Source organism: Nansenia antarctica (genome assembly GCF_963989245.1).
Source record: "Nansenia antarctica genome assembly, chromosome: 4".
Classification (NCBI taxonomy): Eukaryota; Metazoa; Chordata; class Actinopteri; order Argentiniformes; family Microstomatidae; genus Nansenia; species Nansenia antarctica.
Genome location: NC_137689.1, coordinates 7,870,112 through 7,897,611, shown reverse-complemented (window position 1 = coordinate 7,897,611; position 27,500 = coordinate 7,870,112). Strand labels below are relative to the sequence as shown.

The window sequence follows — 27,500 nt, the reverse complement described above, 5'->3', positions numbered from 1 at the left end:
GGGTCACAAGAACACGTAAGCAGGTTTAATCTCTTGTTATGTTATAGTTATACGCTGCCTTTGAAGTACGCTCTATGACCAGCTCTTCCCTTTGTAGTTGGCCTTGATTCATTATATTTAACTTGAAAGGATATTTATATTTAAGGACAGAATATCAGGGGAATGGCAGAATATCATCTTTCGGCAGTGTATTTTCTACTCCTTTGATTGCTGCATTTTATCCGTTCTATGGAACATTTAGAACATTATGGAACACCATGAAACATTATGGAACATTTAGAACATTATGAAACATTTGATTTGATTTGATTTGATTTGATTTGATCTTTATTTATCTCGAACATTTCAACCATAAAAACACACACATTTGTAATAACAAAAAATAACAAAAATTAAATTTAAAAATAAAACAATAAAATAAAATACAAATAAAATAAGATATAAATTAAAATAAAGTATATCTTCCTAGACATGGAAGTAATAGTCAACAATGGTTTTGTTCGAGAAGGGACAGAAAGAAGCAAAGCTTATCTGGTCCTGCCCCTTCCTTACAATATCATATTATTATGCAATAAATTATCTATCAATATCATCTAGAACACTATGGAACACCATGAAACATTATGGAACATCTAGAACATTATGAAACATCTAGAACATTATGAAACATCTAGAACATTATGAAACATCATGGTGTTAGAGTAACTTGATGAACTTGTTACGTGGAGGTAAGTGATTTGCATTTTCACCCAACCTCACAGCACTAAACAACAGGGCCCATCTCACGCATCACAACCACAATAGAACAGGACATCACCCACCCACTCAATCTGTACCTCGCCCCACTGCCATCCGGGCGTAGGTACAGAACGCTAAGGTGCAAAGGTGATCCCCGCAGCCGTTGTTGCCTTAAATAATAGACCGCGCTGAGTGTGTGTACTTGTGTATCTGTCATGTGTAGTACTGTCTGTTGTTGTCTGTGTTATACAGTGTTGTATGTATATATGTATACTGTACAGTGGTGTGAAAATTAATTTCCCCTGGGGACAATAAATCGTATCTCTCTATCTGTCTTCATCAGGCTTCATCTGGGGAACGGTGTTTCTGTGTGTTATATTGTGTCACCTATGATATGTTTAAGACATGTTTAAGACAGAAATAGGCTTAGAAGTAGGGATGGGAATTGATGAGATGTTATTGATACCGATGCCATTATCGATTCTGCTTATCGGTTCGATTCTTTATGGATTCCCATCTGAACTGTGTTTTTGTGTGTTATATCGAGTCACCTGTTTAATTTCATACATGATGTACAAAACAACATTTTAGTTACCGGTATAGTTGTTCTGTTTGAAGCTGTAACGTTGCTTGTTTACTGAATTATATTTCTTTCAAATTATTGCTAAAATGATGCAACTTTAATCTATGTATAGTAGGTATTAGAAGTGTACATATGTTGTTATATTTTGTCATTCAGCCTTCCCTTTCAAATATTTACAGAGCCTTCCCAGGTCGTTGTCCAATCATAGGGCTGTGTAATCACAACATCTGCTGTAGCTGAGGACTGTTCAATTCTTGATGATCCAGGAGGGTGAATTCAACACATCCAGAAGCTGTCCCCGGATTCATTTATAGAAAGTAGGCCATCACTTGCCCGTTTTCTCATATTCCTCTCTCTCTCTTCCTGTCTCTTCCAGGCGAGCCCCGCCCCGATGCTCGTCAACACGGACACGCTGGAGTCCGTACCTTATGTGAGTTGTTTTGGTTATTTTTAATTTCCATATTTTTTTCTGAGTGGGGCAGTCCCACTCATATTTTTTTCTTTTTATTGTGACAGATACAGTAGAGATTTCGAACTGGGAACCCTGCGTCACCTAAGCTCCCCTAGTATGCTTCTCTGTACACACCCACAATATTATTTCCCTGTGGATCAAGTCGTGCAGTATTCTCTCATCTACTTCCAGTGCTGTCTCAGCAGTATGACAGTACAATCAAAAGTATACCAGAAGTTTCTATAAAATAAAAGTGAGCTGGCCGGCGCCTTATTTTTTTATGAGTGGGGCAGTCCCACTCCTATTTATTATTTTATTGGACAGATCCAGTGAAGACAGACAGGAAAGTAAGGAGAAGAAGGGAGAGAGAGAGAGAGGGCATGTGTCGTAGATCAGGGCATGGGCCGGATTCGAACCCATGGCGACATGGGCATATGTGTGCACTGTGGACCGCGGTGCTCGACCACTGGACCACCACCCCAGGTCACGTTTCTGCTATTTTACATTTTCTAAAGTATACCAGAAGGTTTCCATAAAATAAAAGTTAAAGGTGTGATGGTGGGTGTTAAGGGGAGGGTTGCAGGGTGGTGACAGAAATAGACTTAGAAGTAGGGATGGGAATTGATGAGATGTTATTGATACCGATGCCATTATCGATTCTGCTTATCGGTCAGATTCTTTATTGATTCCGGATCAATTTTCTGTGTGGAGAAAAGTCGGTGTCGACGCAGCTAGTCTCTGAACACAGTGTAGAATGTCTGCCTAATATCTAGAAGGGTCCATACAAATAAGAGTGTTCAGCACCAGTTTGCAATGGTACAGAAGAGCTGAGAGATTCTTTTATGTGGAACACAACATTTCTGGGTAAAACAAATAAGGTCAGTGGTGTGAATTATAGATAGGCTAGCGGTCATGAATAAAACACAGAGACAACTGATTAGAATACCCTCTCCCCCCCCCCCCCCCCCCCCGCCCAAAGCTTGGGTTTTAGTTTTACATCAGAACTTTTCTTTTAACAGACATTTATTATTGATCTGGTTCTGTTTGTACGCTCTGGAAGGACTGGGTCTCTCTAAAGCAGCTTGGATGGAATTTTAGATGAAAATAAAAATATATGAATGTGTGAGCAGAAATAAGGGGTGTTCTCTCTCTCTCTCTCCCTCTCCTTCTCCCCCTCTCTCTCCCCCTCTTCCTCTCCCTCTCTCTCTTTCTCTCTCTTCCTCTCTCTCTCCCTCTCTCTCCCTCTCCCCCTCTCTCTCTCCCTCCCTCCCCCTCTCTCTCTCCCTCCCTCCCCCTCCATCCCGTTCCCTTTCCAGAAATATAAGGGGTGTTGAGGAAGCTAAAGGCATTAGTCGATGTCAGATGTGGTCGTGCACACCACGGGACACATAAGGGGGGTCCGTTTTTATTGCCGTGGTTATGATGAGGCTCAGTTCATTCATTGTAATCACGGGGCATATTTAATTGTTTTAAATCACTCCAAATATTGCTGACTGGCCAGATGATCTTTTCCTTGAAGGAGCGATACTCCTCCGTTGTGTCTGAGCTCCTCTCTCTCCTGTTCCACAGCCTGTCAGCAGAACAAGATTAATTTTTCTGTTCCAGCTTTTCTTGCCAGTCAGCGACATGGTGAACAATTCTACCTGCAAGAGAAGCTGAAAGAATGAACCGTAACGAACACAAACAGCTTAACTGTGGTTGCCTGTCCATGTAGAACTCAATCTGCACAATATAAACCCCTTAATAATACTAATAATATAATAATAATAATAACTTTTATGTGTATAGCGCTTTTCCTGCAAACGTTGCAACTCAATGTGCTCCAATCATTATATAATCATTTATTATTTCATTATTTAGTCATTTAAATGCGATATTATTCCACAATTTGGGTGCATAAAATGAGAATGCAGCCTCACCAAAACTCCCTTACAGACCCCAAAATAGCCAACACAACCAACTGTTATGTAGTAAGTGAATAGTGCATTTGAATGACCTGTTTTACTGCAGGGGGTTCAACTAAATAGGACATCTACATAGTACATAATACATACTTATTATATAAAATAATATAATACAAGTATTATAATAACTACTCTTCCTGCGGAGATGATGCTTGACTTCGAGATGCCCATCACAACTTTTCAGCACAACAACCCGTCAACACACAGGAAGAGTCTTCTGAGTTCCACCTAAAAGCTGTGTGGCTCGCATTCCTGGCTCCGAAATAGCCTAGCTAGCGCTAATGAGAGAGAGGAGAAGAGAGCATCACATGTTCCTCTGCGTTCCCAGGAGGTCCTGCCTGCTCAGCACAGAGCTGATGAGGCGTTCAGGAAGAAAAGAAAAGCAGGTGTTTGTCCCGGATTCCCCCTTCTCCTCCTGCAGACCACCTCTAGTCTAGTAGCTACATGTTCTAGTAGCTACAGTACACCTCAGCTGAGGAGAATCAACGGTAACACACTGTGCGATAACTGCTGTTACAGCTAGGGTAGTTGAAGATAAGATGGTAAACCTACAGTACCGGTAGTTATTGCATGTTGATTTAGTTGCAATTATCATACAGCAAAGAAGTTGGGGTAATATAAATATAAAGGTGTGATGGTGGGTTGGGGGGTGGTGACAGAAATAGACTTAGAAGTAGGGATGGGAATTGGGAATTGATAAGATGTTATTGAACCACTGCCATTATCGTCTCGATTCCTTATTGATTCCCTTATTGATTCCCTTATTGATTCCTGATCAATTTCCTGTGTGGAAAAAAGTAGGCCTACTCAGGTTTTATTATCTCTTGAGTTTCTGACCACAGTGTCGAATGTCTGCCTAATATTTGAACGTGTTAAAAATGAATTACAATGCTCCTTTTCATAAAAGGATATAACAAATCTAAAATCTATCTACTGATAAAATGAATAATTCTTCTTTAGAAAATAGGCATGTAACAAATAGTAACAAATCAAAATTATAATACTCCTTTTCAAAAGGGAATAAGACAGAACCAAATACTATAAAATGTAACTGGCACATAAAATAAACAATTCTTCTTTAGAATTTAGAAGTTGTAGCTAAAACAAGATCATGTGAAGACTGATGTCTGTCCTATTTAGAAAAGAGGCTACAGTGAAGCCAGCAGTGTCATTATCCTCTACATACTGAAACTATGCATTATACTTATTAAAATAAGTATATATATATATATATATATAAAATAAGAGCTGCCGTCTAATGATCGCAAGGTTGGCAGATCGGCGGTTTGAGCCCCGGCTGGCCACATGTCGAAGTGTCCTTGGGCAAGACACTGAACCCCAAATTGCTCCCAGTGAGCGGGCCAGCGCCTTACATGGTAGCTTGCCGCCATTGGTGTGTGAGTGTGTGTGAATGGGTGAATGAGAGGCCGTTGTAAAGCGCTTTGGATAAAGGCGCTATATAAGTCAGTCCATTAAACACATTGGTAGAACTATCTGGAACTGCCAGTTATCACCAAACAGATGCTGTGTGTCAGGAATGCTCTCCTCTGGGTTAGGGGCCGCACCTCTTCAAGGCAGGAAGTCGTTAATAACCTCACAATGGGACTTGACGAAACACACTTGGCCCTTGTTGTTGCAACTGGGACCTCCAGTATGTATGTATGTATGTATGTATGTGGCATCCCAGGGAACAGTGTTCTTGTTTTGTTCTTTTCCACTTGAATTAACTACATTTTGTTTGTATACTGTATATATATATATGTGTGTGTGCAGGCATGAGAGAGAGAGAGAGAGAGAGAGAGAACGAGAGAGAGAGAGAGAGAGAGAGAGAGGGAGAACGAGAGAACGAGAGAGAGAGAGACACACAGAGAGAGAGAGAGAGAGAGAGACAGAGAGAGAGAGAGAGAGAGAGAGAGACAGAGACAGAGACAGAGAGAGAGAGAGAGAGAGAGAGAGAGAGAGAGAGAGAGAGAGAGAGAGAGAGAGAGAGAAGCTGCTCTGACACAGTCTTCTTATGAATAATTACAATTTGAAAGCTGGAAATGGGTTCTTTCACACATGGACATAATCTGGTGTTGTCCTCATCAATATGCAGTGTTAACTTTCTAAACCTTTCAGCGGAAATGTACATTGGAACAAATGTTTAATTGAGCAGACCGTAACAGTGACAATGTAGTGGAGCAGGAAGTCAAGTAACTCGGCTAGCACCACCAACAACAACAACAACAACAACCCCTACTCATTATATACAGCCCTGTGTAAGACATTGCGTGAGCTTAGAATTTATAAGGTTCTATCTCCGTTTAGGGTAGTTCAGAGATACACTTCACAATTTGATAAAGTTTGACAGATAAACTTCACAATTTGTATTTGTCACCTCAAAGCGGTCTTCACCCATCCGACGTCGAGCCGTGTACTGGCAGTGCTTCCCCCCGATGTGGGTTTGCCAGGCTGTTTCATCCTGTCTTCTCCTCCACTGGCACAGCTGTTCTGCGTCCGCTTAATGAGCCCGCGCTCGCCGCTGTGTAGATCGGCGGACGCGGTTCAGCTGTGCGAACGGATAGTAGCAGGCGTTTGAAAATTGATTGAAAACTTTATTAGAAGATTTGCAGAAGTAGGTACATGAAAGTACATATTACATACATGGTCAACTAACAGGATAAAAACCCAAGAAAGCCACTGGCTTATTTCAATTGGGGTCCTTGATCACTCTGCCTAGGGGCTCGGGGCGCGAGTCCCCGGCTTAGGGGGGGTGGCGAGAGGGATGCCACAGTGCATATTGGTTTCACCGTTTACAAATGACAACACTTTTTAATACATACGTTTTATTCTATTTCAGGGCACCAAACGTAATGGTACAGTTGTCTTAGTTGTGCTGCGAGCTGCGTTTGTGTTTTGTACAGTATCATAGCCTCGCTAGGCTAAACAGGTTGGTCTAGCTTCTATTGTAGCTTCACTTTAAGGTGGTGATGAGAGCTGTGGAGGGTGTTTGAGAAGAGAGTGGTTGTTATGCCGTATGCGTCTATCAATAATAATAAAAATCACTGAGAGGCTTGTGTGGTGATTTATAATTATTTACGGTCTTATTCACATGTTTTCAGATACTGCTGACAAATCGTTTTCCAATACTTATTGGAAACCGATTTCCTACTTATTTTGGTTGTACTCATCATAATAAGATAGCTGACATGGACATTTGCAATCGCTTGCTTGATCGTTCCAGATAGAGAGGAAGAGAGGGGGGGAGAGAGAGAGAGAGAGTGATGGAGAGAGAGAGAGAAACAGTGATGGAGAGAGAAAGAGAGAGTGATGGAGAGAGAGAGAGAGAGAAACAGTGATGGAGAGAGACAGAGAGGTAGAGAGGTAGAGAGAGAGAGAGAGAGAGAGAGAGAGAGAGAGAGAGAGAGGTAGAGAGAGAGAGAGAGAGAGAGAACAGGAGGGGGGATACAGCAGAGAGTCTCAAAACCAGTGGTGCATTGCTTGTGTCTGCCGGTGCACTCTGAAATAGGCAATGGCATTATGATAAATAATGTGGGCACAAAACAAGATTACATTATTACATTATCTTATTTGTTTCATGTTTTAATGAAAATGGAGATTCAGCCTGCTGGTGCTGGTTGTTCTCTGTGACAACAAGCTAACAGAGCCGTGTCAACAAATCTCACTTTTGCCGCTTTATCTCTATTCATAGACTTCAGTAAAAAAAACTAAAATCCAGTGTGACAGGAGTGAGATATGTTTTTGTAATTGTTTTATTGTTAAAACGACAAACTCCCGAGGCAGCCAGGCGTTTAATGTTTAATCTTAGGATATACTGCTAATCTTTCTCTTGATCATTTCCAATTTAACAAACAACAGTGTGGCAATTCATCCAGCACGTTCTCCCCTTTCAAACCATCCATCAAAAAGCGCTATACAAAATCAATGCATTATTAGGGTCGCAAATGAAAATCCCTAACTTCATTCAGTCATCAAGAAGTTGCGGTAATAAAGCTGACTCATGCTTCTCCAGGTCAGGGCTGCGCCAAGACCACAGACCGTATCTCTCGCCCGTCCCGCAGACCGCAGACCAGCCCACTACTGATGACAGAATACTGATGACTCATAGTCTGTCATTCACCCAGCTCCAGTCCCCAAGTCACTCTCATAGCAGCCACACACTGCATGACTTGGCTCGTTGTATTATTCCTTCTCGTAGACTTCCTGCAGTATGTCCCTACTTTCCCCAAGCATAGAATGAATATAAAAGCAGGGGAAAACAGTAAAAAGAACAGGTAAAGATAAAATACAATATTACGTAACAACATTGTTTTAGCGCCCCTTGTGAGTGGAGGCATGCTAACGTGGGACAGTGGGATAGTTTTACTATGTTAGTGTTAACCATTAACTCTTAATGGTTAACACTAACATGGTTAACTCTCGGTTTGTGAGGGCACTGTGGGGAGGCTGAATCGGGACAAATTGCTAAAATGCGAGGTGTTGGGATTGACATACTGACAAATATATGCAATACTTATCACCTGTTTATAGGCCTTGTGTGTCAAAAACCTGAGAACTGATCATTTCATGCTTTTCACTCACACCCCTCCACCATGTGGATTTACTTGCCCAGGGACTGCTGATGTAATTTAGCTACCCAGCTAATTCAGGGAGACTCAATGACTGTCCATTGTCCCTTTTAAATAAACTAATAAATAAGACTTACCACTATGAAATTCTCCTGTCAAAAGTCACCAGAATTGCTTGTTTAACATCCGACGGTGGTTATTGTTTGTGCGCTCTGTCAAGCGCGTGCTGACAAATGTAAACAAATACAGATTTGCAAGTGCAAGACGCTGGCGTGTGGACAGGGCCTGAGACTCAGTTCTGAGTGTGGCTTATGGGCTTTATATGGGCTTCATAGACCCAGCATCAGAACAAATGAAGGCTCGCTCTCCGACTGGCCACTACCCTCCTCTCGACTGGCCACTACCCTCCTCTGGACTCCACTTGCTTTGGCACAGCTGCCCCGAGCGCTGGTGCCAAAGCATAATAAGTCAGTGATGTCATTAGTGATGTCATCAGTGGTGTCATTAGTGGTGTCATTAGTGGTGTCGTTAGTGGTGTCATTAATCAGCAGGAAACCATCGTCATACATCGCTGGCATGCATTTGTCAGGTCAATTACACTTGTTCAGATTAAGATGTGGGCCCAGTTCCATTTCTCTTTTTTTACCCCTACTCCTCGTTTCAGAGAGCCACTCACTTTTCATCTTGCCCCTCGGAACAGAGTCACAAGGGGTGGTAGTTGAAAATCTTCCCCTATGAAATGGGACAACCCTTCAAGACCCTGATACGTCATCAGTAGTATCATAGAAAAGCATCGACGCTCCGCGATTCGTTCACAACTTGTAAGTTTCACGCTATCAATCGATCAAGTCATCAAATTTAAAAAAAGAGCAATGCTTCATTACCAGTCCACTCCATGACAGAATAGCGGTGCTCTGTAGGTTAGCAACCCGTGCTCCTACCCTAGGGACAAGGGGTGAAATGGGATTAGGCCATGGTAAGATATGGTTAAGATTCAGCTATCATATTCATAGGCCACAGTACAGTTGTATCTAATTATCTAATACATTCAGACACTTAATAGTCTGCAGTGGTGACCTCACCTCTTCTGCCCTTCTTCATTTACACTGATATGAGAGAATATTCACATCCGCCATATTGATATTCACTCGCCCTGTGTCTGCAGAGGAAGCAGAGGAGATGAGGAGGGGAAGTACAGTGCATGATGCTATGGAGACGCACCCCTAGGGTCTTCTGGGTGAGCTGCAGCTTACAGACGGAAAATCATTCCGTGCCGTCAACAAGTGACACAGCGGGCCCTTCGCAATTAATATGCTAATAATTCATCATTAATATCGGAGGAGAGGTCACAGAGGGATGACATGGCCAAGTTGGAGCTAATTCCATTTCTGCAACAAGGGCCTCGGTAGCAATTAGGTAGGCTAATACGTCACCCCTTCTAATTACATTTTTGAGCAGCCTTGAATGCAAATGACACTCAACTCCCCAACATTCACTTACATCTTTGGGTGGGGGGGTTCATGACCTTAAAAGGCTTGGGAAACCATCCCCAGCTGAAGTCTTCTGTCTAATGAGTATCTGTGAAGTTGAAACCCTGTGTGAGTCCTCCCGGTTAAGTAGCGCCTCTCTCTCTCCCTCTCTCTCTCTCTCTCTCCCTCTCTCTCTCCCTCTCCCTCTCTCTCCCTCTCTCTCTCTCTCTCTTTCTCCCTCTCTCTCTCTCTCTCTCCCTCTATCTCTATCTCTCTCTCCCTCCCTCTCCCTCTCTCTCTCTCTCTCCCTCTCTCTCTCTCTCTCTCGTCCCTCTCTCCCTCTCCCTCTCTCTCTCTCCCTCTCTCTCTCTCACACACACTCTCTCTCTCACACTATCTCTCTCTCCCTCCCTCCCTCTCCCTGTCTCCTAATGATGGTTGATGTTGATAATGAGCTTGGCTGCATCTCTGTGTTATCAACACAGATGGTTGGGTTTCATCAGTCTCGATAGTGTGTCCCAGTGTTGAATTGTGTTTGTGTGTTTGCACCTTTCTGTAATTTGTTCACGGTCCCGGCGTACCTCGATGTGTAATTGATTTTAGTTTTAGTTAATTTGATTGATATGCTTTGAATAATTCAATTAAATGCATCTCAACCTTGAGAGAGACACGGAGGGAATATCAAGATGGCCGCCAGCGGTCGGTGTCGTCCCTCTGCCTGTCTGCGTTAGGTCGGCTGAGGGGAGCCCAGATGGAAATGAGCTTACTCACTGTTATTTATTGTTTCTTGTTTACCCATGAAAGGCTCAGGCTTTTTATTCATATACCCTCCTTGCATAATGTGGTCCTCTGTGGCTCAGTGGGAAGAGCACGGCGCTAACAACACTTAGCCTAAGCGGCTTAGGTTGTTCGATTGCCGCTGGGGCTGTATATACTGACAAATGTACATATACATACACTCACTGTGATGTAACTCGCTTTGCCGCCATTGTGAATGTGTGTGTGAATGTGTGTGTGAATGGGTGAATGAGAGTCCGTTGTAAAGCGCTTTGGAGCAGCTTTGGAGCAGCAAAAATTGTGCTATATAAGTGCAGTCCATTTACCATTTGGATAAAAGTGTTTTTAAAATGGCGTATGTATACAGTATACTGTATAATGAATCTTCAGAAATGCCCGTTCATGTCAAAAGCACTTTGATTTTATGTTCTCATCAAAAGGAAGTTTCCAAAATGATCTGGATTGTCGACTGTAATTAAGGATGGTTTTTTTGCCTGTTTTTGTTTTTTATTAGAACCAGGTTGTCACTGCACAATTGGATTAACGATACGGCAGTTGGATTTTTCGCTTTGTGGACCGTGGCTTTAGATTAGCTGCCTAGATGGTGGGAATCACTCTTACAGAGTACATTTATGACCCTCATTTCATTCTCATCTCCCAAAAGCAGACGCGCGTTCACCCAAAACGGCTAGGAACTCTCTTTTTTTAATAGTATCTCTGTCTGCCGTGTCATTTCATTTATAAAGACCCTGACACTTGAGGTAATAGTGTGTGATGTGGGTTTGTGATGGAACAGGGGAGAGTTGTGGTGGACCCACGCCCAGACAATTTTGGGAAAGCGAGACTTGAAAGAGCAGGCAAATAGATATGGATTTTCAGGTCCCTCACTGCATCAGCCTTAAGATTGAGGCAATTAAACCCAAAGCCACTCGCTGAATATGAGAGTGTGTTGTGTTCAGAGGAGGTAATCGAAGTTGCAGCATCATCTTCTCATCGTCATTCTGTTGATGTTGTTAAGGCTTGGAGATTAAATGTGTGTACTTGGAGCAGGTATTAGCAATTTTATCTTTTAACTGGACGGTATTAGATTGACCCCTGTGGAAGAAGTCAACGACTCTCAGTCGTGTCCTGCGTTGTGAATTGATAAGAGCTCATTAAAGTATTTGTCGAGGATGGCTGGGCTGCTCATAATGGAAGATATTGACACCACAACTGTTTTGCTGAGTGCGGTCACATACGCATGCCAGGGTGTGTATTAGCAGCAGATAACAGCAGTATACTTTCAGCAGTTGTGACACAAGTGCACAAGATCAATTCGTGACACAGTCTGATCATTTGGTCCTCATGTCAGGATCTGATGTAATGATCAGACTTTTCTTTTGTGGAAAAAATGTGAATACATTTCTGTGTTGTTGAGAATCAATGACTCATCGCTAGTCAGCTAACACAGCTTGTTTTGTGAGCCTGCTAACAATGTAAAGTAGTGTTCTAGTTAGGTAGCAGTGGGGATTACTCACCCAATCCATTACGTTGCAGTATTTTGGCTTGACTAGCGAGTTTGTGTTGTGATTCGTAGTTCCGTGTTTCAAAAGAAAAGTCTGAACATTTTGATTGGTTGCCGGCATTTAGACTGTCACATTTGTGTCGTCTGAACGACAATAAGCGACAGGTTCTGGTTCCGTGTTTTTGTGTGGAAAGACGTTAAGGTTATGCCGTCTTAAATCGTTGAATGTCTATGTAAATTAATGTTTTAGTAATCATAGCGGATCAGCAGTGTAGATTTGGCGTTAGAATAAGAGAGGATACAGAGAATGAATAATAATAATAATAATAATAATAATAATAATAATAACTTTTTTATTTGTATAGCACTTTTCCTGCAAAAGATGGGTTATTAGTCTTGACTTGAACATATTTGCTTAGTTGCATCCCTAATGTAAACTGGCAGTGCATTCCACAATTTGGGTGCATAAAATGAGAATGCAGCCTCACCAAATCTCTTCTTTTGTACATGTGGTACACAGAGAAAACCAGCGTCAGAAGCCCTGAGAGCTCTATTGGGCTGATATGCTAGCAAAAGATCTTTCAGATATTCTGGTGCTGTGCCAGTGAGAGCTTTATGAAAACGACAAGATATGCAGGATGTTCAAATTAATTTTGGAAACTTTTTTCCCCCTTTCTCAGGTTAACGGGACAGAAATTGAATACGAGTTTGAAGAAATCACACTAGAACGGGTGAGTATGAAACCAATGATGTAACTGATGTCCTCTGATGTAATCTAGACATGGAGAAGTGACTTTGGCAGTCGTTTTAATTAGAACGAGAGATGCACCATATCCTGTTTTATGATCTCCTGGGGCTTTAACACTCATCTGTGGCCTGTCCCATAAACGGCTTCATAAACCAGGAAGCACAGTCGTTAAATGTGACAGGCAGAATGAGTTGAGAACAGGCCACGGGGAAGGTGGGAGGTAGCTTCTGGTGCAGAGGGGAGATGTGTAGCTGTGTCTGAGTGCATACCGTATGATGTCATGTCTCATACTCACTGTGACCGGCAGCTCTTTACACTAGGAGAGTACAACACCATTTCTTGATCCAAACCCATGGCATAGGAACCCATTCATGTTAATGGACTCCATGTTTTGTTCTTCAAAACTGTAAACTAAAAAAACAAAAAGGAACTATAAGAAGTTGCTGTTATTGTGATGTGTGCTTGAGTTCATATCATCAGCAAAAATGTTAACCCCCTTTGATATTCTTCAAGAAATGTTTGATTTTGTGCTAGTATGAAGAGAGAAAAACTAAAACAAACATGTTCCTTTTTAAGCAACCTGTATCAGTTAGCCACATGCTAACTGTGTCCCTTTTATCTGACTGAAACCACCGTGTGGAACTAAAGGTCTCCTTAGAGACGGGAGGACCATATCTGAACTACTCTTGTCTTAATTAAAAACAGACAATGTTTCCCCAGAGTGTCGATGGATAGTCTGCTGCTAGGCATTTACTGGAGGTTAGATTAGATTAGATTCAACTTTATTGTCATTGCAGAGAACAAGTACCAGACAACCAAATGCAGTTCAGCATCTAACCAGAAGTAGTGATATAATAACATGATAGTGATAAGTGATAGGTACAGTATGGCAAGCACGGTAGTTAGCGGTATATACAGGAGAGGATAGCAGTAAGCTATGTACAGTAGATATGTACAGTTAAGGTAGCTATGTACAGTTAAGGTATATGTGTACAGTTAAGGTAGATATGTACAGTTAAGGTAGATATGTACAGTTACGGTAGCTATATACAGTTAAGGTAGCTATGTACAGTTAAGGTAACTATGTACAGTTAAGGTAGCTATGTACAGTTAAGGTAGCTATGTACAGTTAAGGTAGCTATGTACAGTATGGAGTATACATCTCCATTGTCCTGTCTGCCCTGAAAAGGCTCCATCCTGTTAGAGTAGCAACTTTAACCAGTGCACTGGTATTAAGCCAAACATTAAGTGTTTCAGAGAAAAATCATAATGTTGCAATCCATAATCCTGGTCTGTGAGGTAATCCAGAGTTTGAGTTTGGCTCGCGTTGTTGTTGTTTAGCCCGCCGGCCTCCGCGACGGCTCCGGCGTTGCCTGCGGTCCCGTCTCTGACAAGAGGCCTTCCTCCCCAGGGCACCAGGTCCGCTCACTCCCACAGAGCCAAAATTAACACTAGAACAGCTGTGCCTTTTTACCTACTAAAAGAGCTGCCCCAGGGCTTTAAAATGCTAACTTGCTACTTACACACAACGACCACTAGTCGGCCGCTTGTAAATTAGCCTGCCTCCTACACAGAAAAACTGCAAAATAGCTTTATGTTAGCTTATCCTGAAGTGATATTGAAAATGTAAGGATACCGGGTGGTAGAACGCACATATCTAGGAAAAGTCTTGAAAGGAGGGTCCTGAAATTTGATCGAGTGCAACGATATAACACTTTTTTTTACTCACAGCGGTCAAATGACCCCTCATGGCTAACAGTTTGTGCAGCAGGATCCGGATGTCCAGTAATGTTTGTCGGGTGTATGAAGTGTTTGCAAGACTATGCTGAGTAAACATAATAAAATAAAATAAATAGAAATAAGTACAGTACCAGTCAAAAGTTTGGACACACTGGACATGCTTTCCCACTCCCACACTTTCCCATTCAATTGATGTCATTGAATCCAATTGAATGGGGAAGTGTGTCCAAACCTTTTGACTAGTACTGTAGGTAAATAATCACTAAAATACAGATTCTAGTCAGACACAAGGTATTCGCGTGGACATCATGATAGAACGAGTACTGTAGAATGTACTGTGCTATAGTACAGTCCTGTGTTACATAATGTTTACATCACATCTTCACTGAGTTTGTAAATTAAACACCCATCATACTTTGTTTCTACGCCCTCCACGCACTTTCCTCTGAAGCTAATTGATCTCAACCAGACAAGCTCAATAACACAAACATCTTAATCCTGTGGGGCGTTTTGAGTTGGCCGGCCCTTAATTGGGACGTACGTTTGCGAGACAAAAGCCAATGTTAGCATGCTCCAGGCTCTGTGGCGATAAGAGGCTTAGGCTGGCTGCAAATGACATTTTGACAACTCGAATAGGCTCCCCATGACCAGAAATAAAGCGCTAACAATGGGAAAGGTCAACACAGCTAAAGGAACTGCTGATTTTCTCTAACAGTGGAGCCTGGAGCCCCCCCCCCCCGGCGGGCAGCTGCCCCTCTCAGGGGCAAGAGAAGAAAGATAAAGGGCAGCTTTGAAACGGCTAATGCTAACGCTACAGAACGGGGCTATTCAGGCTCCACCACGGGATCCCGTATCTATGCCCTCCACTTCTACTGCCTGACCAGGGGCTTAGATAACGAGTGCACTGGAGTGAGTTAGCTAACCATCACTTCCATTGCATCTCCTACACAGATGAGCTGTGTCTGTTTTTTTGTTTCCGGGAAAGCAAGGCTTCTCCCGAGAGAGATCAGTGCCATTTTATTCACCATGCCCGTCAGCTCAGAGCCTGCAGGGTCAGTGGATTGTAATCAAGAGAAGATCCCCTATTCCCATCAGTTAGCAATTTAATAAAAGCGTGACATTCAATTTGTAAGTGTGTCAAGGGGGATTTGGCTCATAAAAACTGACAGAGTTCACTGGCGGAAAAGAAAAACAAAACAACTCGGTCCTCTTCACTCAAGGTTTATAGAAATGGAAGTGTCATGAAACTAGCATGAATAGCCACCATTTACTCTTTGAAAAAGTGTTACATAAGCCCGGGAAAAAGGAAGCTAATCAGGAAAGCCAGTTCCTCATTGGTGAATAATGAAAACCGTTTACCTGCTTAACGTAACATGAGGAGTCTATGAAGCAACACTAATGTGAAAAGCAAACATATGGAACTCTGCCAAGTGCTGACTTGCTCATGCATAGAAAATTACTCTTTTGAAAATACACCAAGACTGATTCAGGGAGGAGAGGGGAAAAGCTTAGCTTAGGGAGGAAAATGTGAATGAAAAAATTGGCTCTTTGGTTTCCTAATGCTGTGCCGTGTTGTCCTTCTTCCTCTGCAGGGTAATTCCGGGTTGGGCTTCAGCATCGCTGGGGGGACAGATAACCCCCACGTCGGCGATGACCCGGGGATCTTTATCACCAAGATCATCCCGGGAGGCGCCGCGGCGGAAGATGGCCGTCTGAGGTCAGTGCTGCGGACGGAGTCCTTTAGACATCTGCACTTCACAGAAAGTGATTGAACCTTCACAAATAAATGCACTTTAGAAAGTCACATAGATTGATGTTTTAGAAAGCCTTTGATCGTCTCGAGTGGTGCTTTTTTATGGGCGGTTTTTACGTCATATGGTCTTTGGAGCAATGGTTCTGACAGGGTGCTCTAAACAATTCCCAGTATCTCGCAGATCTCGCCAGGGTTGCCCTCTCTCTCCTCTGCTGTTTGTCTTATCTCTTGAACCTCTGGCCCAGGCCAGTACAGTCAGTCAGTCATGATCCTGTTACGGTTCACAACACCAAACATCACATATCTCCGTATGCTGACGATATCCTTCTTTTTATTCAGAATGTCCCTCAGTCGCTTCCCCACCTCCTAAATATCTTTCGGGCCAAATTTCTGGTTATAAAATTAACTGGGGAAAATCTGCACTACTGCCACTGAATGCCTCAGCTAGACAGCTAGATATTCCATTAAACATCCCAGTGGTCCAGAATATTAAATATCTCGGTGTCACAATCCACCCCTCGATCTCAAACACAGTGTCAAGTAATTATAAGAACGTGCTGAAGGAGGTAGAATCCGATCTACAAAGGTGGAAAACGTCACCCCTCTCATTTCATTCCGGTATTTCAGTTATTAAAATGAATATTCTTCCACGAATAATTGTTTTCAGTTCCATGCTCCCTCTAGCTCCACCAAGTGGCTACTGGAAGAAGTGACATTGTCTTGGGGGAGAGGGGTTTGGAATTTTGTCATTTTACTTCTCTCCTGTGTTTAATTGTTTGTTACCACTCCCTTGTATTATTCCCTGAAAAAAAATCACAAAATTACAACAACAAAATAAAGTCAACATAGCACTTTACCAAAGGGTAAAAAAAGTCACAGAGATCATTATTAGAAACCACTTAACAGAAAGCACTTCCTCGTTAAAGACCCTCTTGTTATGTACATTGTAAGTTTGTGTACAGTGATTAAAGCAGTGAAGCCTGCAGCCTGGCTAGCCTAGCATGGTAATTGTTCTCTGGAGAGCCTCACCTTAGATATTTTGCTGATGCCTCCAGATTGCTTTGACTGCTGTGAGCTAGTTTTCACGCCGCCCAGTGTGATACTTTTCAAGGTTGTACGGATAAAGTTTGCCAAATGTGTGTCCTATATGAATACAGGCCTTGACAAGATAGATTATCAAGGGGCGGTTTCTTGACAGTAGAGCCTAGTCCTGGACTAAGTCACTCGTTCAATGGAAAAAAATCTCCATTGAAGATACTTCAACAGGCCCTATATCAAATCAGTGTCTTTGTCTTGTCCCAACATTTTAGGAATTAAAAAATCAGACTTTATTTTTTGTTTATGCCCTAAATAAGATGCTCAAGAGGGAAGGATAGCGTGCTTAAACCCACCAGTGTAAACCCAGCTATGCATCTTCTCCTGGGGCGAGACGTGTTGCCTCCCACAAAATTGCATATGCTGCCAGTGTATTGTCTGGAGGTTTACGTTCTTCAGACTGAGTAGACAGATTGGGGAGGGATGGAGGAGGGAGGGAGAGAGAGAGGGAGAGAAATGCACCCACAGGAAATCCTCCTGCCCTTATTCCTCTTCTGAGTCTATCGTCAACATCTCCAAGACATAAAAATGAGTTGCTCATTTCTAGAGGCTTGCCAATGTTCGCTGTCTGCATTAGCTCCTCCATTCTTCCACCTTCATTAGGGCCCCCTCTACTCAAACTAAACCCCCCCCTACTCAAACTCTTGTGTCTGCAGAGGAGGTCTCTCCCTCGAAGTTCTCCAAAGCCGGGTTTGTTATTTCGAGGCATACCGCATTAGCTGTTACGGATGTCTCAAGACTAAGCTGTTCATGTCTCGAATAATCTTCGAAACAACAAAGAGCACAGCAGCACCCAGTCAGTGTACCTCTTGTAAGAATGTGCTGTGAATTGTCTACTACAAAGTTAGTGTCACCAGTGCTAAATGAAAGTAATCGTTTGCAGATTTTTTGCAAAATAAGGTTGTTTTTGCATTCCAGACTTGGTATAACTAGGTTGTGTTTAGGCTGTCCCGTCATGTTAATGGTATGGAGACAAAGCATGCAGCCATTGACATCCTTGGCTGTCCTTACATCCATCTAAGTGAGGAGAGAGAAAGAGGCTGTACGGTAAAATGATAAATGGCAGTTCTATAGCGCGTTTATCCATAGTGCTTTACAACGGCCTCTCATTCACCCATTCACACACACATTCACACACCAATGGCGGCAAGCTACCATGCAAGACGCCGGCCTGCTCACTGGGAGCAATTTGGGGTTCAGTGTCTTGCTCAATGACACTTCGACATGTGGCCAGCTGGGGCTCGAACTGCCGATCTGCCGACCTTGCGATCATTAGACGGCGGCTCTACCTCCTGCGCCACAGCCGCCCCTGAGGTACACTGTACCTTTCAGACAGGAAGGTCCTCATCCATCATTGGATCTCAGTGTATTGTGTGCCATGTTACGAAGGCTATATTGGATAGACCTAATAACCCTCTGTCCTGGGGCCAGGCCTGATGGAAAAAAGGACTTTCCCCTAAGGCTTCATTATCTGTTTCCTGTGGCCCAGATGAATCTTGTTAATTTCATCACCTCAATACACTTGACAAATGTGTGCACTGCACACTCAAGTTTCCAGTATAGGATTATTTTTAAGACCATCATACAGTATGTGTTGTGTGGGATTACTGTTATGTAGTTACGTGCCCTTTGCACAGTAAACACAATATTTCAAACGCATTGTAAAGATCACTTTCCCTAATGGAAATTCGTGGATACAAAGCTAATAAATTTGAATGCATACTTTGAGAGAGAGAGAGAGCCAAACAATGTCTCCTTGATTCATTGTGAGTCCAGAGCAATAAGCATTTAGAGAAGCAAACACATTGTAAATACATACTCCCTGTTTAACCTTGCCTGACTTTGGGGAGCCGCAGTTGGACGTGGAATGCTCAGGATAAATCACCTCAGAGTTCGTAATTAATTTAGTGTCAGAGAATTCAGGGTCACTAATGCATTATGGGGGAAAGCCCTAATGAGACACAGGATGGTGTGGAGGCTTTGGAAAGAGAAATAGCCTATATCCTCACACTTCAGACTAACAGAGCTCACTGTAGTTGTAGAATGATGCTTATGACTGATATAACATAGCCCAATAGACCCTCACTGAGCACTTTATTAGGAACACCTTTCATTTATGCGATTATCTAATCAGCCAATCGTGTGGCAGCAACGCAGTGCATAACATCCTGCAGACACAGGCCAGCAGCTTCAGGTCACGTTCACGTCAAACATCAGAATGGAGCAAACTGGACAGTCGAAGACTGGAGACACGTACCCTGGTCTAATGGATCTCTGATGAATCGTCTGCTGAGGCACACAGATGGTAGGGTCAGAGTTTGGTTCCTTGTGGGCCTTGTGTCCACAATCCAAGCTGGTGGAGGTGTAATGGTGTGGGGAATGTTTTCTTGGCACACTTGTGGAGAGCCTGCTAATACCAATTAATCATCTCTTGAATGCCACAGCCTGTTTGAGCATTGTTGCTGATGGTGTGCATATCCCTTCATGGCCACAGTGTACCCATCCATCGTCTAATGGCTGCTTCCAGCATGGTAACGCACCATGTCACAAAGCAAAGGTCGTCTCAAACTGGTTTCATGAACATGAGAATGAGTTCGGTGTTCTTCAGTGACCTTCACAGTCACCGGATCTGAATCCAATAGAACACCTTTGGGATGTCGTAGAACGGGAGATTCACAGCTTGAAAGTGCACCTGAGAAATCTGCAAGAATTGCATAACGCAATCATGTCATCATGGACCAGAATCTCAAAGGAATGATTAATTGTTATGGAATCAATGCCTTGAAGAATTTAGGCTGTTTTGAGAGCAAAGGGAGGTCCTACCCAGTATTAGTATAGTGTTCCGAATAAAGGGAGGTCCTACCCAGTATTAGTATAGTGTTCCTAATAAAGTGTTCAGTGAATAGCGTAGATGCGTCTCTCGCTCTGCTTTGCACTGTTAGAGACTCTGTGTGTGTGTGTGTGTGTGTGTGTGTGTGTGTGTGTGTGTGTGTGTGCACGGTGTGTGTGCGTGCACGGTGTGTGTGCGTGCACGGTGTGTGTGCGCGTGCGTGTGTGTGTGTGCCCTCGCCTTCAAGGACGGAACTCTCCGGAGGCTCGGAGGGACCAGCTGGGACCCACACATGTGCACACACACACACACACACACACACACACACACACACACACACACACAGAGTCTCTAACAGTGCAAAGCTGAGCGAGAGACATTAGACATAAAGACACAGACAGCAATATAATAATAACAAATTAAAAAACGATGTAATAAACAGTACTATATAATAGTAAGGGAAACATATGAAAATCTGCGAAGTAAATCGTTACCAAAAATGTTCTTCACCAATGTGTTTCTAAAGGTGTGTAATAACATGTACTAAAAGGTTGAAATTCAACTCCTGTGGGAAACCTCATAAAAAACTGCTCAAAGTTGGGGTACCGATAAGCGATTTTCGAAAATTCGAAAATGCTTAAATTGGACTTGAGTAACTTTTGAGGGGTCAAACTAGGCATTTTTCATGATTCTGAGTTGATTGCAAGCATTTATTTGTCACCAAGACCACTTCCTGGTAGAGAAACTGCCACGCCCTTTTTTTTAGAGAGACACTCTGCTGGGCAGTAACTTACCTGTTATGGAGGCCTTCACTCTCACCTCCCATTGTGGAAGAGATGTACCAACCAGACTACCAGCTAGGTGTTCAGCTACTCACACAGCCCAGCAGAGAGTCACTATCATGGGCATGGTTAAAGACCCATAGACCCTGTGCTGGAGGTCACATGAGTTGACCTTTAGGCCTTTGAGCTACTCACACACAGCCCAGCAGAGAGACACTCTGCTGGGCACTGATGCAGAGTCATAGGCCTCACTGCATGTGGAACGATAGAACCAGGCTTGTTCACATACACACACAGCCCAGCAGAGAGTCACTCTGCTGGGCAGTGACCTACCTGTAATGGAGGCCTAAAAAAAAAAGGGAGGTGAGAGTGAAGCTGAATAGCTTCACTCTCATGTACCAACATGAGATGTACCAAGGACTACCAGAGGTGTTCAGCTAGACACACAGCCCAGAGACAACACACCTTCCATGGGTGCTGTGACTAGGCCTGTGGCCCTATGCTGGAGGTCACATGAGCTCCAGGGCCTCAGGTCCTGCACTACCAGGCTGAGTAGGAGAGCCCTCACTGGGCCTAGCTGTCTACCAGTCACCCCTCTTCTGGTGCTCTGACCTCCAGGGCCTATGTCATACACTATCAGTCCGATTAGGAGTAACCTCACTGGGCCTAGCTGTCTACCAGTCACCCCTCTTCTGGAGCTCTGACCTCCAGGACCTATGTGATACACTGCCAGTCCGATTAGGAGAGCCCTCACTGGGCCTAGTTGTGTACCAGTCACCCCTCTTCTGGAGCTCTGACCTCCAGGTACTATGTGATACACTGCCAGTCCGATTAGGAGAGCCCTCACTGGGCCTAGCTGTCTACCAGTCACCCCTCTTCTGGAGGTCTGACCTCCAGGTACTATGTGATACACTGCCAGTCCGATTAGGAGTGACCTCACTGGGCCTAGCTGTCTACCAGTCACCCCTCTTCTGGAGCTCTGACATCCAGGCTCTATGTGATACACTGCCAGTCCGATTAGGAGAGCCCTCACTGGGCCTAGCTGTCTACCAGTCACCCCTCTTCTGGAGCTCTGACCTCCAGGCTATATGTGATACACTGCCAGTCCGATTAGGAGTGACCTCACTGGGCCTAGCTGTCTACCAGTCACCCCTCTTCTGGAGCTCTGACCTCCAGGCTATATGTGAGACACTGCGAGTCCGATTAGGAGTGACCTCACTGGGCCTAGATGTCTACCAGTCACCCCTCTTCTGGAGCTCTGACATCCAGGCTCTATGTGATACACTGCCAGTCCGATTAGGAGAGCCCTCACTGGGCCTAGCTGTCTACCAGTCACCCCTCTTCTGGAGCTCTGACCTCCAGGCTATATGTGATACACTGCCAGTCCGATTAGGAGTGACCTCACTGGGCCTAGATGTCTACCAGTCACCCCTCTTCTGGAGCTCTGACATCCAGGCTCTATGTGATACACTGCCAGTCCGATTAGGAGAGCCCTCACTGGGCCTAGCTGTCTACCAGTCACCCCTCTTCTGGAGCTCTGACCTCCAGGGGCTAACTGCTACTATGCCAGTCCGATTAGGAGTAACCTCACTGGGCCTAGATGTCTACCAGTCACCCCTCTTCTGGAGCTCTGACCTCCAGGGGCTAACTGCTACTCTGCCAGTCCGATTAGGAGTAACCTCACTGGGCCTAGATGTCTACCAGTCACCCCTCTTCTGGAGCTCTGACCTCCAGGGGCTAACTGCTACTCTGCCAGTCCGATTAGGAGTAACCTCACTGGGCCTAGATGTCTACCAGTCACCCCTCTTCTGGAGCTCTGACCTCCAGAGCCTATGTGATACACTGCCAGTCCGATTAGGAGTGACCTCACTGGGCCTAGCTGTCTACCATTCAACCCTCCTCTGGAGCTCTGACCTCCAGAGCCTATGTGATACACTGCCAGTCCGATTAGGAGTGACCTCACTGGGCCTAGCTGTCTACCATTCAACCCTCCTCTGGAGCTCTGACCTCCAGAGCCTATGTGATACACTGCCAGTCCGATTAGGAGTGACCTCACTGGGCCTAGCTGTCTACCATTCAACCCTCCTCTGGAGCTCTGACCTCCAGGGCCTATGACCTACCCTATAGTGCCCGGTCTAAGTGCCTCATCATCGGACTCCTTTCCTCCATAACACCCCCTGGTTCCTCCACACCCTACCACGTGCACCAGGCGGTCCCGGGCCCCCACACTTAAGCACCCCCCCACTGATAAGGACAGCCATCCGCGACTTCCAGAAGAATGCATCCCTGGTATCCTAAAAAACGTTTTTAGTTACTAGTAGTACTGGCAGGACCAGTACTACAACACATGTCCTACAACACTAGGCCCAGTCTCAGAGCCTCTTACTCAGCCACTCTACCTACCAGCCTCCCTGCCCTGGAGCTTAGACTCTAGTGTCCACAGACTAAGTCCCATTAAGTACCAGGCCTAGTAATACTTCCAGTACTTAAATTTCATGAAAAATGCCTAGTTTGACCCCTCAAAAGTTACTCAAGTCCAATTTAAGCATTTTCGAATTTTCGAAAATCGGTTATCGGTACCCCAACTTTGAGCAGTTTTTTATGAGGTTTCCCACAGGAGTTGAATTTCAACCTTTTAGGACATGTTATTACACACCTTTAGAAACACATTGGTGAAGAAATTTCTTGGTAACGATTTACTTCGCAGATTGGTCAAATATCTGGTAAAATGCCCTTACTATAAGCATAAATTGTTTAAAAAAGACTGACAGAAACGGCCTCCTTCCTCCCTCCTCCCTCCCTCCCTCCCCTCCTCTTTCCTCCCTCCAGAGTGAACGACTGCATCCTGCGGGTGAACGAGGCGGATGTGTCCGAGGTGTCCCACAGCAAGGCGGTGGAGGCCCTGAAGGTGGCGGGCTCCATCGTCAGGCTCTACGTGCGGCGCAGGAGACCCATGCTGGAGACCGTCATAGAGATCAAACTCATCAAAGGACCAAAAGGTTGGAGGAGATCCGTGTTTTTTTCTTATTATTCTGTGGGGAGGGGGGTAGAGCCGTCGTCTAATGATCGCAAGGTTGGCAGATCGGCGGTTCGAGGGGGCGGGAAATCTGACGCCAGAAGACTTCTACTTCTAGGACTTACAGCGCTTTGTTGTGTCAGAGAGATTAAACAAACAAGAGATTAAACGCACACACACACACACACACACACACACACACCCCTATCTTATCTGCTGTGTGTGTCTGCAGGGCTGGGGTTCAGCATCGCGGGCGGGGTGGGTAATCAGCACATCCCCGGGGACAACAGCATCTACGTCACTAAGATCATCGAGGGGGGGGCGGCGCAGAAGGACACCCGCCTGCAGGTCGGAGACCGGCTGCTTATGGTGAGTCACTCTGCTTCAGTCAGTCACTCTGCCTCCATCACTCTGCCTCCATCATATTTACATACTTAATTACATTAAAAAATGAAAACAAAGAATAAATATTTAGGAACCCAAATGATAAATGATAATAAATCAACAATAACCCCTGTAAACACCTTGTGGGTTCCTAAATATTTATTCTTTGTTCTCATTTTTTAATGTAATTAAGTATGTAAATACGATATTTTTATCACCACTGACCTGCCCCCGTTCAGAGGCCAACCAGCAGCTACTTCCTCCAGGTCATCAGGCTCGTCAACAAGCTCACTGTAGACAACTGACTATCATCCACAAGCACATCCCATACATCCAGACTACCTAACCTTAACACATCTCATACATACAGACTACCTAACCTTAACACATCTCATACATACGGACTACCTAACCTTAACACATCTCATACATACAGGACTACCTAACCTTAACACATCTCATACATACGGACTACCTAACCTTAACACATCTCATACATACGGACTACCTAACCTTAACACATCCCATACATACGGACTACCTAACCTTAACACATCTCATACATACGGCCTACCTAACCTTAACACATCTCATACATACAGACTACCTAACCTTAACACATCTCATACATACAGACTACCTAACCTTAACACATCTCATACATACAGACTACCTAACCTTAACACATCTCATACATACAGACTACCTAAGCTTAACACATCTCATACATACAGACTACCTAAGCTTAACACATCTCATACATACAGACTACCTAAGCTTAACACATCTCATACATACGGACTACCTGACCTTAACACATCTCATACATACAGACTACCTAACCTTAACACATCTCATACATACGGACTACCTAACCTTAACACATCTCATACATACAGACTACCTAAGCTTAACACATCTCATACATACGGACTACCTAACCTTAACACATCTCATACATACAGACTACCTAACCTTAACACATCTCATACATACAGACTACCTAAGCTTAACACATCTCATACATACAGACTACCTAAGCTTAACACATCTCATACATACGGACTACCTAACCTTAACACATCTCATACATACGGACTACCTAACCTTAACACATCTCATACATACGGACTACCTAACCTTAACACATCTCATACATACAGACTACCTAACCTTAACACATCTCATACATACGGACTACCTAACCTTAACACATCTCATACATACAGACTACCTAACCTTAACACATCTCATACATACGGACTACCTAACCTTAACACATCTCATACATACGGACTACCTAACCTTAACACATCTCATACATACGGACTACCTAACCTTAACACATCCCATACATACGGACTACCTAACCTTAACACATCCCATACATACAGACTACCTAACCTTAACACATCCCATACATACAGACTACCTAACCTTAACACATCTCATACATACGGACTACCTAAGCTTAACACATCTCATACATACGGACTACCTAACCTTAACACATCTCATACATACAGACTACCTAACCTTAACACATCTCATACATACGGACTACCTAACCTTAACACATCTCATACATACAGACTACCTAACCTTAACACATCTCATACATACGGACTACCTAACCTTAACACATCTCATACATACAGACTACCTAACCTTAACACATCTCATACATACAGACTACCTAACCTTAACACATCTCATACATACAGACTACCTAACCTTAACACATCTCATACATACAGACCACCTAACCTTAACACATCTCATACATACAGACCACCTAACCTTAACACATCTCATACATACGCTTAAACCCACAGTCTCTTCACTTATGTCCCGTACTATTGAAACGTTGTATTGAATTATGCCTAGTGCCTTATCATCTACAAATTGCTAGTTACTGCTAATTGTAAATAATCGTATTGGTCTCTTATGTCCTGTACTATTGTCACTTTTTTTTATTATCTTGAGTTACGCCTGTTGCCTTATTGTCCTGTGCTGCAATGTCAGGAACCGAAGCCTAAGAAATGTTACTCTCTAAGGATGTGTTTTCCTTAACACTTGTCATGTGACGCAACAATAAACTTGAAACATTCCTGCCCTAGTCCCCCTCTACTGAGCTGCAAGCTAAACACTGTCTCTCATGTCTCTCAGCTAACCTCAGAGTAGATTTATGCAACCCTCTTTAAGCGAGTTGGCTTGTCTAGGGAAAGTCCTTAGTTTTTAAACTGTTTTGAACAATCGAGAAAACGACACCACTGCATAAACACGAACAAGCCGAGGGTTGGAGTCAGTCAGTCAGTTAAAATTCAGCTCAGTCAATCCACGAGAGGAACAACAAATTACTTTCCTTTCCAAGAGTACAAAACATCCTTATTGAAAATGAAGTGTTGATAATTGGAGTTGGGATTCCAATCCCGTCCCCCTTGAACGTACTACATCGAAACGGAATCGACCTCCTTCCTCTCCAAACCGTAGCGAGTGTATGACCTTCCGCAGTGCTCTTCCTATGCTGGTCACACACCCTTGCTGCGGGACGCTGAGTCACTTAACCGTGGCGTGATTCAATTACCCTGCCACCGCCTCTCCCTCAGCGGGAGCCCAGGCATCATAATCCAATCGACCGAGCTGCGCTTGGCAGACACCTAGGAGCATGCCCATCTGGCAGGAAGGGAGGGGGAGGAGGAGTGCGTTTTTAAACCCTCTCTTACGTAACGCTAGGGATTCTCTCTCTCTCTCTCTCTCCACGCTCCGTGCTCTCTACATCATCTCGGGGCGGCTGTGGCTCAGGAGGCAGAGCCGCCGTCTAACGATCGCACGGTTGGCAGATCGGCGGTTCGAGCCCCGGCTGGCCACATGTCGAAGTGTCCTTGGGCAAGACACTGAACCAGCATAGGAAGAGACTCCCAGTGAGCGGGCCGGCGCCTTGCGTGGTAGCTTGGCCGCCATTGGTGTGTGAATGTGTGTGTGTGAACGGGTGAATGAGAGGCCGTTGTAAAGCGCTTTGGATAAAGGCGCTATATAAGTCAGTCCGTTTACCACCCCCCCTGCAGGTCAACAACTACACCCTGGAGGAGGTGTCT

General features: G+C 44.0%; 1 protein-coding gene across 4 annotated transcripts in view; it reads left to right on the top strand.

Annotated features, from left to right (window-relative positions):
* The window catches only part of dlg2 (discs, large homolog 2), a gene marked incomplete at both ends in the record, with an annotated part of 166,343 nt that overhangs the window by 100,105 nt on the left and 38,738 nt on the right, over positions 1-27,500 (top strand). For all 4 annotated transcript variants that reach the window (XM_080530366.1, XM_080530364.1, XM_080530365.1 and 1 more), the window contains 6 exons: positions 1,698-1,751; positions 12,735-12,785; positions 16,135-16,259; positions 23,832-24,001; positions 24,251-24,387; positions 27,471-27,500. The exon at positions 27,471-27,500 is cut by the window's right edge and continues 115 nt beyond it. In XM_080530366.1, coding sequence (XP_080386492.1) covers positions 1,698-1,751; positions 12,735-12,785; positions 16,135-16,259; positions 23,832-24,001; positions 24,251-24,387; positions 27,471-27,500 — 567 coding nt within the window. The remainder of the gene's footprint in view (positions 1-1,697; positions 1,752-12,734; positions 12,786-16,134; positions 16,260-23,831; positions 24,002-24,250; positions 24,388-27,470) is intronic.